Source organism: Bombina bombina, chromosome 6 (genome assembly GCF_027579735.1).
Source record: "Bombina bombina isolate aBomBom1 chromosome 6, aBomBom1.pri, whole genome shotgun sequence".
Classification (NCBI taxonomy): Eukaryota; Metazoa; Chordata; class Amphibia; order Anura; family Bombinatoridae; genus Bombina; species Bombina bombina.
In genome coordinates, this window is record NC_069504.1 from 573,389,388 (window position 1) to 573,401,922 (window position 12,535).

Sequence of the window (12,535 nt, forward strand, 5' to 3'; positions counted from 1 at the left end):
CGTTATAATGTTTTGTACTATGTGATTATTGTCTGACAGGTGCTTTCTACTAATGTTTATTAGCTGATTGGTACAGGGAGCATATGTATCAAACAGCCAATGAGCATTAGTATTAAGTTACAATCAGCCAGTGAGCATTAGTATTAAGTTACAATCAGCCAGTGAGCATTAGTATTAAGTTACAATCAGCCAGTGAGCATTAGTATTAAGTTACAATCAGCCAGTGAGCATTAGTATTAAGTTACAATCAGCCAATGAGCATTAGTAGGAATTACACAACTGGTACGGCTTTATCAGGTTACATTTAAATAACTGTTGATAGTGCTGCATTATGTTCAATTTAAATGCAAACTGATTTTAAGGCAAAAAAGGTAGCATTTTGGCAGATGATGGAATAATGTATCCCTTTATGGTGAAATAAAAAAACATTGTATAGATGTAAATAATCGAGCAGACTAGATGAAAGCTACATAATTATAAAAAGGTAATGTGAAACTTCCATCCCCCTTTATTACGTTTCTATTGTTTTCTCATTGACTGATGCTAATATTTTTATAATCCCACTGATTTTTTTGTCTTTCACAATTCCTTCATTTCTCCTTTACCATTTATCAGTACATTGAGAGCTATATTTGCCATATAATTGGCAATCTCTAATGCACACAGCTAATAAATGCCAATAATTAAACTTCCTCTAAACTCATCATGGAATGGATCTCATCCAAACAGCCTTTTATTTGGACTTGTGGCTTTTACTTTTCTATCTCTAAACTGAATTATTGTATCCATGCTTTTTTTCTTTCCATCCTGTTTAGTTTTCATTTCTGTTCATTCCTGGCAACATAATCATATTATCTTAAAGGGCCATTATTGTGGACAAACTACACACTGTAATTCATTAGAGTATTTCAGTGTCCCTGCAACAACATATTTATCCTTGCAAATGGTTTAAACACATAGTTAAAGTACTGTTTGGAAGCCACAAAGAACTGCTGATCCCAGGCAGAAATGGTCAGTGGTCCATCAGCAGCTGTAGGGTCAACTATATATTTATCCCCTTTGTGGGAGTTAAACACATAGGTCCCTATGCTGTAATCATTGTCACAAAAAAAAATCTAGCAGTTTTATTTTATTACAAACTAATATTATTTAATTCTGAATAAAAATAAATATTTGATAAGGAGTATCCTAGTAATTCCCTTGAGAAAAATGGGGTGTGCATATTCTACGGACTCAATGAAAAATAGAGCTGGTCTTCAAATTTTTCCAGGCCTGCTTTTTATTCCCATTCCGGCCCTGTGTAAATGTATAGCTGCTACAAGTTCACTATACTAATACTATACTAACATCTTCTATTTTAATAACAAGTTTGCACCTAATAGCAGCAGATTATTCTAGCAAACAATTGGACAATAATTGAAGTTTTTGGTATCACCAAAGTTGTATGAATATCTCCAAATAATTTATTTTGTAATACTTTATTTGGCAAAGCATTCATACATTTGTAGAAATAGTGTTGTCTATATCACAAAACATGCCTAATGTATACATATATTGTTTTCTTCAGCTTTAATAATTATTGTTTGCCACACAACTTAAGTGTCAAACCCTAAACCCCCCACCCCCCCGAAAAGATAGACAAAAGTTGTGCAATAATTTGTTCCAGTATTACACTGAGACCTCCTATCCATGAACCCCAAGTAATTCTTTCTTCTGCTAGACATATATAAAAAAACAGGTGGGATAATTTCACTGTAATCAAAGCTGCTTCAGGAATACCCTCTAAATCGGATAAACTCTCTCCCATCCACATTGCTATTTACATATATCCAGTACAGTATATGTGAGGTTTTCAGCAGACCAAGGCAGCTATTTCAAAAACAAAATAAAGGAAATTAAAGGGACAGTTTACTCAAAAATTTTCTCCCCTTTAATTTGTTCCCAATGATCCACTTTACCTGCTGGAGTGTATTAAATTGTTTACAAGTAGCTCCTTTACCCTTATATTGGCATTTGAAATTGTTAATTTAGCATGTGGTATCCCCACCTATTCTGAAAGTTTGTGGCCGCGCGTACCAGCTATAGATAAGCTTTGTAAACACAGCCAGCATAAGAGATTACACTCCCAGTGGGATAAAGCAGAGATAAGGTAATAAAATGTTGATTTTCCATTGTTCTCTCAAAGTATTGGTGATTGTTTTAAGGACAGATATAAGATAAAGAAGCATGTATATGTGCACAATGTGATACAGTAATGAGATCTGATTATACCTACAAGCTCAACCTATTTTATTAGGCTGTGGCTTCAAAACACAAAATCAGAGCTTTAATATACAGAAATAAACCTTAAAAAGCTAATTTTCATACATTTTTTTACTCTGCAGTTGGTAAAAAAAGCAATTGTAAACACATTAAGGGAAAAACTATTTTACAGTATACTGTCCCTTTAAGCTAAATGTAAATAATTTGATCCACTCCGGCAGGTAAAGTCATGGGGAACAAGCTAAAGGGGGGCATTTTTATGGTGCAATGTCCCTTTAAATAAAAGTGTTCATTAGCAGGCACATTTCCAGTAACTTGATGGAATGTTGGCTTGAAGAAATCTAGTTTCAGAGGTCAAGTCACAATCCTACCAAGAACACATAGTGTACCTTTCATGCCTATGATTCTTAGCTCAATATACTTTCACTGTTGGCAACAGCAAATTTTAAACATGAATAAAAAGAAACATTGAAGTAGGAACAAGGGATAGAATTTATCTAAACAGGGTCGCCTTAGGGAACCCTGAGTTGTAGCCAAATCTAGTATACCTCGTCTGTCGCCTGAATGCTCCAAAAGCCCCAAAGAAAACTAAACTAGTTAATAAATAGTTGATTAATTGCACAAAGTCTCTGCACTGTCTAGTTTGCAAATGATTAGTAATATAACATAGTCTTTCTGAATATATATATATATATATATATATATTTATATATACACATACACACACATACACAGAGGGAGGTCTGCAATAGCTTTATTTTTATACAAAAAAAAAAAAACATAGATATGTTGAACAGTGCATTTTATTCTTTATTTTAAAATATTTAAGACCATAGAAGGATATATGCTGGCCAGATCTTTAAAGTAAGTTCCGTCTTCATTTTTTATTCTAAGTGTACTCTTCACTAGGACAGCTATTTACATTAGATGTTCTCTAGTCTTTTAGAATGAAAATAAACAGGTGATTGCTAATGGCAACTTGCCATAAAAAATATACTTTGCAACTTTGACCTTAAGTAGGACATACATGTATTTTGAGGATACTGAATGTCAATGTATCAAACCATACTAGTAGCATACAATCTAGTTCTTTATATTTTATAGACTAGGATATTATTTTAGTTGTGTTTTCTATATATTATAAAGTGTAGGGTTGGTCTTAACAGTATTAGTTTTACTATTACATAAGCAATTAACCTTTTATTTGGGATAGTAGTTCATTTTATATTGTTTTTATCCATACTGATCAATCAACAACAAAACTATGTGATCATACAAAGTACTAATATAATTTACTTAAAGCAGCAATAAACATTAATTACAATTTCTGTTAAACGTGGAAGAACAAACTTCAGATTTAACACAGCTATATTCCTCACATTTACTAACTGCATACTTTAGTGAATTGTTTTATTATTGTCTCTAATTGGTCTGAGCAGGAATAGAAACCTGGTTTACAGCATGGAGCGCTCATTTAACGTGTGCCCGTAAAGGGGAAAAATAACCAGCTTGCGGTAGCACTTTGCACTGTACCCCAATTGCCCCCCAAATACAGTGAACAGTTCTTTTATTTAAATTAAACATATGAGCATTTTTTTGTTTAAAGAACTGCACTAAACAGTTATAAAGGTTAAAGTGAGGGGATGTGAGATATTAGAAAAGTGCCTTTACATAGCGGTCTATGGGGACTGTGTTTTAAACAGTAAATATATACTGTATGTATATGATTATATACATATATATGTATGTGTTGTCTATACACATAGAAACAGATAAATATATATGTATATATTCATATATATATTAAATATGCTGCCCAACGCTGCACAATTTATCCCCTGCACTAGGTTCTTTGCCATGTCTATCGGCATCAGAACGAGGCTCCCATTGGACGTATGCATATATAGCTCAATTAATAATTTATATACAAAACATTATTAAGAATGAGCCAGTAAATGAATCATAAATCAAACATAGGTATTTACCTGGCTCCAACTGCCAGTGAACCACTCAACTTTGCCATCACAGGGACCATTATCACAGGCTATAGTTTCAGGAGGTCGATTGTTTCCACAACCTTCTAATGGCAAACTGCTGATATGATTGGACATGCAGACTACTGATCGTGTACGTACTCCTTCACCACACTCTGCAGAACACTGCAACAAGAGGAGACAGCAATAAACTAACTAATATTCCTTATAAATCAGTATATCCTACTACAAAGATATTGAGTCTTAGAAATCCAAAATATTGAGTCATTCAATTATAAATGAACATTTCAAAGAAAGTAAAAATCGTTGTGTAAGAAAATAACAAAAGCAATGTACATGTGATACCTTTAATAGCTAACTAATACTGCATACACTTGCAAGCTTTCAGGACACTGAGGTCCCTTCGTCAGGCATTCTGATGAGTTTCATTTGTACACTTGATGAAGGGATCTCAGTGTCCTGAAAGCTTGCAACTGTATACATTATAAGTTAGCTATTAAATGTATCACCTGTTTGTCGCTTTTGTTAATTTCTTACAAAATATTTTTACGTTCAAATACATTGGCTAACAAGGTGCTGCCCATTTTTCTAAATGAACATTTTAAATATTATTTAATAATTTTGTTATTTATTGCTAGTAAAATAAATACTGAAGCATTTTTAAACACTACTTTGCGCTAACAAACATAAATACTAATTCAGGTCTTAGTATGCTGTAGGCAGAGAATGTACAGCCAACATATTGAGTTATTCTGTCCTCCTACTCTAGGGATGAATGCATATTTTCTGCATACATTTCAAAACCTGAATACCTGTCTACACACTGTCATGTAGGTGTTTGTAAGAGGTAGGGTGTAGGTCTTTGTAAACTATATTTGCTCAGGGATTAAATGTATTCTTTATAATTTTACATCATACAAATTGGTTATGTTTACAGCAATTTCAATTAAAAGGAGGTTTTGAATCAACTATCTAAGCAAAATGAAAATACATTGCTAGTATTTCTTAGCTCAGCAGAAAACCAGCAGCAGGAAGGGTTGAATTAAAGATGACTATATTGATGTTTCGAAATTTTAAGTTAGCATGCACATTTTTACTCAGCATCTAGGTTTACAGCTAAATATTTGGAGATAAATAAATAAATATATGTATTAGTGGCTTAGCACATTTTTTTTAAAAATACATTAAAGGCAAATAAAATTGGAAAATGAAAATGTTCTAATATAAGAATGCTGGAGCATTTTATTATTGCACTATTTCTTGCATATGAAGCCTGCAAAGGGTTTAAACACATAGTTAAAATTAGTTCCAGAGCAGCAATGCACTACTGGGACCTAACAGAACATATCTGGTGGGCCAATGAAAAGGGGCATACGTGTGTAGCCATCAGTCATCAGCTAGCTCTAAGTAGTGCATTGCTGCTCCTGAGCCTATCTAGGAATGCTTTTCAACAAAGAATACCAAAAGAACAAAGTAGCAATAATAATAGAAGCTTTAAAATGACATGCTCTATCTGAATTATGAATGTTTGTTTGACTTTTTTTGTCCCTTTGATATAGATAGCTGCATCTGACTATGCATAAGAAATATAATAAAAACTGCTGTATACTTTAATGAAATTGTTAGAATAGACATGTGAGAACTGGATTATTTACCTTTTCAAGGGAATTATTTCCATGAAAAAGTCATTCTATCTTTTTATAACATTCCTAAATAATTTGTTAGTTTTACTGTGTGTGCAAAGCTATAAGTTACTATTCACAATGACACAGATAAAATAACTTACTCGATCACTCCATTCAGTAAGGAACCAACTTTTGGCACATGGGCCCATATCACAGTTTTCAATATCATCTGGCCTTAGCTTCATGTTGCATTCTTCATCGTCAACAATGTCTCCAATGTTACTGACGCATTTTACATCACGGGTCTTTTGCCCAACGCCGCAGGGCACAGAACACTGAAATGCAACAACTGGTAAGTATAATAATATTTCAAATTGCTAAATTGCTTTTTTTTCATTAAAAAAAGAGTACATATCATTTCAATAAGGCAAGCAAATCTATATTTAGGAAAATGGGTAGGGAAACCCCAGAAAAGAAGGAAACCATATTGAATAAAAGACTCCAAAAATATCAAATATTTTTTTTTTAAATAAAATATATATATATACTTTATATATAGATATGTTTTGAGTACATTTTAAAATAATAAAAAAACATGTTAAGAGACAAAACTTTTAAATAATTTTACATATTATATATACATACATACAGTATATATATATATATATATATATATATATATATATATATACACATACATACATACATACATACATATATACACATACACACACACAAACCAACACCAAAACCAGTACTATTATATTTCCCCATAGATAATGCTGGTAGTTGGACATGCTACTGCATATTTAAGCTTGGATTATCCTGCACTAATAACCATTACCTCTGATCTGATCTGCCAGTTGCAATGTATTGTTCTCATAAAAGGGCTGACTCCTTATGATGATTATGATTGTTGCTGTTCCAGTGTATAATACAGACAGGGCAGTTCTGTGATACAATTCTATAGCTCTGGTTGGTGTGTACTCAATCTAGGATTTATAATTGTTCACAGCACAAAATATAAAAGTACACATTATTTAGTACTGCTTGGACTCAATGTTCAGCTATAGTGTGTGTGCTGGATTGTTAAATCTCAAGTGGTTGTAGTTACACATCTTTTATGTAAATAGCTAACATAAATTTACACATACTGTGCATAAGGAGACTATAAAGATACAACTCCAAATGTACAAAGGACAGGCATATAGTTAATGTCTTTCTATATTATCTGTCAATCATGATTATCCAATAACCATACAAGTGATGCTCTTCATAATGTGTAATAGAGTAATTTTGTTTTACAGGATTCTGAATTCTATATATTTCCAGCATATATTACCACTATTCCTGTTGGTCAATGGTTCTCCACATTTTTTTTTTGGCCTTGATGTACATGTTAAATTCATGTAACACCCTTAATTTATTACAGGAATGATAATTAATTATTATTATTATTATTATTAGTAGTAATAATAATAATAACAATAATACAGGACTGATAAAAAATATTTGTAACATCATATGTGTTTGCCTCATCAGGGATTTTGTACTGATGAAAAAATGCATTACAGATTTGTTAGATATTTGCCTTTTTATGTTGATGTATTTGCAAAGTGAGATACCTATATACTTATTTTATTAATAGCAATTTTCAATTTTATGCAAAAAAGTAAAGGAAAATACATTATATATCACCTCACATCAGAATGATGAAATCTGACATAAATACAATGGTGTTTTTCCCCCAGAAGCCTAGAGTGTAAGGAACTCCCTATGTCCGGACGCTGCTTTATCTTAATTCATGGTATTAGCAAGTAGATATGTACCTGCTAGTTAAAATCTTTTTTTTTTCTGTTTAGGTTCCAGTTTCCCAAGATCACTTCACTATACCCTGGCAATAGTTTCACCACTTAGATATTTACACGTCTTCCCCCATTACATAACATAACATGGATTTTGCCTAAGGCAGGAATGACTCAGAATAGAACATAAAAATGACCTTTTCATAGCAAAAGTAAAAGACATTTACAGAGTAGAAGTGCTAAACAGCTCTAGGCCTTCAATCGAGCCAAATATGTTTTATGAGACAGCTGTGCCATTGGCTTGTTGCTACAGCCTAGAGATATTTGTGTGCTTCCACTGTGACTAAGGCCTTTCATTTGAAGGTCTTCATCAATGAGTACAATTTTTACTTCCAACAGATTTTGGCCAGAAAGTAATTATGTTAGAACAGACAGCTACTTCTGCAAAGGCTAAATATAAATGATGCATGAATTTGGTGCCATATAACTGTTAATAAAATTCTCTCTCTTTTTTGTTGTTGTTGCAAAACAGTAATTGAATACAGGATATGGCACAATTGTTTTCAAATAATATTCAGTTATTTTTCTGTGAAACATGCAATTTGTATGGCAATACTACTATTCCTATTATTACAAATAAAAATGATTTATAATCCAGAGAAATCTAGTCTAAATAAAACTTTTTGTATTTACAAAATTACAACTTTTCCAGAAGGCCTGAATAAGAACATAGAACAATCATTCTTAAAATAGGTTTTATATGCTGTGTGCGCCACCCGCATGAGTAGTGGGTGTGACCAACAAAGAGTCATAATGTATCATAGATACATGCAGCCAATCGGGCTATAGTAGTGTCACAGAGCCCAGGACTCACACCGTGTGTTTGATGGGCATGGTTAAACTATGACATCAGGCTTAGAGAGTTTAAACAAATAGTCAAACTACAGCTCCGTAAAAGTAGTATGGGCTAAGACTGGGCTCAAAATTTCCACTCTTTACTAGCCATTGGCCAGTGGAAATGTAATGGTGGCGAGTAAAATTTAGTGAGTGAAAAAAAATGTACACTGCTATTGCAGCATTGACAAACACACATTTTGGGCTATGTTATCTAAAGGGATATTATATATACTAGAAAGGGCAAGTGTATATGTTATTCCTCTAGGGCTGTAGGAACATCATTAGTGCTTAAATTGTTAGTTCTGGGAGGGTAAACAGGAGCAGAGAGAAATTAGAGATGAAAAGTAAAAGTGGAGAGGAAGATAGCTTTAAAGGGACAGTCAAGTCCAAAAAAACTTTCATTTTTCAAATATGGCATGCAATTTTAAACAACTTTCCAATTTACTTTAATCAACAATTTTGCTGTGTTCTCTTGGTATTCTAGTTGAAAGCAAACATAGGGAGGCACATATGATAATTTCTAAGCCCTTGAAGGCTGCCTCTATTTTATTTACTTTTCACAGCAGGGGAGAGCAAGCTCATGTAGGCCATATAGATAGCATTGTGATCACGCCCGTGGCTAGTGGCAGACACTGCATAATTGGCTAAAATGCAAGTCAATAGATAATAACTAAAAGTCATGTGATTTAGGGGCGGTCAGAAGATGCTTAGATACAAGTTAGTCACAGAAGTAAAAAGTGTATTAATAGAACAGTGTTGGTTTTGCAAAACTCTGGAATGGGTAATAAAGGGATCTGGTGATGACTGTCCCTTTAAGAGAGAGTGGGGTGAAAAAGAAAGAGGGAAATGCTATGAGAGAGGGAAAAGAAAGAGTGTAAAGAGAAGATATGGCCTGAGAGATAAGGGAGAGGGTAAGAAGACAGATTAAAGAGAGGAGGGAGGGGAGAAAGAGTTTAGAGAGAAGGGAGAGGAGATGATTATTAATAGAAAATCTCCAGGTCTGCTTCCATGACTGTCAGCACTATATTTCTCCACTTTATCACTTCAACAACTTCCTATTTCTATCCAGCTGTTGTCTTACCCAGAACCACCAAGTTAATGTTGCTAACTGCTATGCACTTATTTTTGTGTTTCACAATGGTAAAACATATGCAAAGAGGGGGTGGAGCAGTGGGTGTGGTGTGGGCAGGTAGTGGGTAGGATCAGAAGTGGCGAGTAACATTTTGGCCTGGCTAATAGCTTACGATCTGAAATTTTGAGCCCTGGGCTAAGATAACCATGTACTAGCGCACCATCAGACAATCAGAATCCTCATAAGTATACTGCAGTAGTTCACACACACTCATAAATGCATACTCATGTACAACATATAAGCCAAGAGTTCCAGATAGGCTCGAACTATATATAGTTAGTATTATTCAACCCTATTGAAGAATATTAGATTGTCAGGGCAGTAGACATCATCTATTAAACAGCAAGACATATTTCTCAGTAAACAATGTAGCAGAGAGATAACAAGTAGCTCACACCTCTCACCCTCTATCATTTGATCAAGATAAGCACCGTGCATGTACAATGCCTGTGCACAAAATTTTTCAATGACTAGGTGGTCATCTAGCAGTTCATCACTGGGATTACAAATACCTGCAATAAACATTAATGCAGAGGTGGTCAGAGATCAATCTAGCAGCTGTCAGTACAATAACAAGTATACTAGACTATATAGGGGAACAAGCTAGGCTGCTTAAAAGGCAAAACAACACAATACAATGGTGCCTGAATGGACAAAGAGCGCACACACTGTAACCATAGCTAAATGCAACAACTGTAAGGGATCTTAATAAATCAAACAAGTACTGTATATAGCTCAGAGTCCATCATATAGACAAAAACCTGTTATTGTATATTCAACCAATGTATTCTGTATATAGAGATGGATATTATAGGAAACATTGCCAATCAATTTGATGGTTCAATCCATTTGGATACAAAGTTCTCAATTTAAATATCCATTTTGATTCAACTTGTAGTAAACGTTGGTTTCTGTCTCCTCTCTTTAGGGGCGTGATCTATGAGAATAAACCTTAGATCGCTCACTGTGTTTTTACATAGTTACACATTCAAAACATATACTAGTCTAATGCAAAAGTAAGACATGAGAGATGTATTCCATTGCCTAATGTGTCTCAATGTAGGTTTTTTCTTTTAAGTTTTTCAATTCGGTAAATCAAAAAATCATGTGTAAAACTGATGGACTGAAACACCATTTTCACCCTGGTCTGAATGTACAATATCTGATTGGTATGTGCAGGGCAAAGTCATGAGAAAATCTAATAAACTCATGTGAAAAGAAAAAATATAAATTGTTTATTTTATAGACTACAATTTTTTTTTAATAAAAAAAATTGATGCTCAACACAAGGGGTCTTGAACAGATTCAGTTCTTCCATTTTACTCACCTCTATTGCTGACTCTGGTGCATACTGTGTGATGCTACTCATTTCCTGCACTTCCTTTTATGGCCAGACTGGTGTACATCATCCGTGTGAGACAGGATGCAGTGTCAGAATTGTGATGTCATCACTTATTATTTTAAGGGCTTCTGTTCAGTATGCTTTGCCCTTGCGTTGTCTCAGACCTGTTTGTGAGAGCTCCTGTGTATTACCTGGCTGTCTGATGTCCCTAATGGTTCCTGATCCCTGGCTTATTCCTGACTCTGCTGTTCTCCTTGTTCCTGATTCTGGCTCGTCTGACTACTCGCTTTGGCTCCTGACTCGGCTCGTCTGACTACCAGATCTGGTTTTGATTTCTGGCTTGTTATTTGACTTATGGGCTTTTATTATTTTTTGCTATTAATAAAGGTGTGATTATTTTTGCACTTCTCGTCTCAGTCTGATTCCTGGCACCCTGACAGTGATATGGACCATGTTATGTTTTATTTTTGTAGTTTTATAATACTGTTAATCATATCAACCTGGTTACAAAATTATTATTATTGCACTTCCTTCTCATATTTGGTACAATGTCAGTAAATACCCCTGCATGGTTTTCTGATTGCAGTTCAATGCAAGATGACTGTGCTTAAAAGTAACATATGGAGTATTTGCTATATGAAGTAGTACTAACTCAAATGTATGATCTAGCATTTGGTTCTCAAAATTCACTTAGGGCCAGATTACCAGTGGAGTGCTAAATATCGCTTTCAAGAAAGCGATATTTGTGCTCCACTGTGTAATAATAGCGCATGCTAATTTGAACTGATATTACAAGTTAACAACAATATGAACAAGAGCGCACTTCTATAGGCTCCTATGGGAGCCTCGTTCTGATGCCATCAGAGACGGCATCAGAACCTAAGTGCAGAGAATGGGGTAAGTAGCGCAGCGACGGCAGCAAATTTTTGTGCCCTAATGTAGAAAATGAAGCTTAAAAATAAAACTATTGCCTTCATACATTCCACAATACTACATTACAAACCCACAGTCATACCTGCAAAATTTCACTGACAAATGCAAAAGTGATTCCACTATTAACATTTAAAATGTTTAGGGGCAGATTAAAAGTGTAGTTCTAAATTATCGCGCTCCTGCAAACTATAAATAACCAGCCATTACAAGAAGCTGGTTATTGCTATCGTGAGCTTGCTGTAGCAATTAGTGATAAGAAAATTAACCAGAGATTAGATCTCAGGTTAATTTTCTCAATGTGCCCCAAATGCCCTCAAAATAGAGGGTATTATAGTTTTTTATAAAAATAAAAAATAAAAGTAGCATTTTTTTTTTTATTATAAAAAACAACTGCACTAGGCAGTTTTGGGGCTTTAAAGTTGGCGGCTGTGGCAGTACTGAAAAGTGCCTTTACATGACAGACTATGGGAACTATATGTTCCCTGTAAATATATATGTATATGCTTATATACATATATATGTATGTGTTAATATGTGAATATACC

General features: G+C 34.1%; 1 protein-coding gene across 2 annotated transcripts in view; it reads right to left on the minus strand.

Annotated features, from left to right (window-relative positions):
- The window catches only part of THSD4 (thrombospondin type 1 domain containing 4), a 1,326,695-nt gene that overhangs the window by 31,753 nt on the left and 1,282,407 nt on the right, over positions 1–12,535 (minus strand). For both annotated transcript variants that reach the window (XM_053717542.1, XM_053717543.1), the window contains 2 exons: positions 6,043–6,216; positions 4,248–4,421 (listed from right to left, as the gene is read on the minus strand). In XM_053717542.1, the coding sequence (XP_053573517.1) occupies positions 4,248–4,421; positions 6,043–6,216 (348 nt within the window). The remainder of the gene's footprint in view (positions 1–4,247; positions 4,422–6,042; positions 6,217–12,535) is intronic.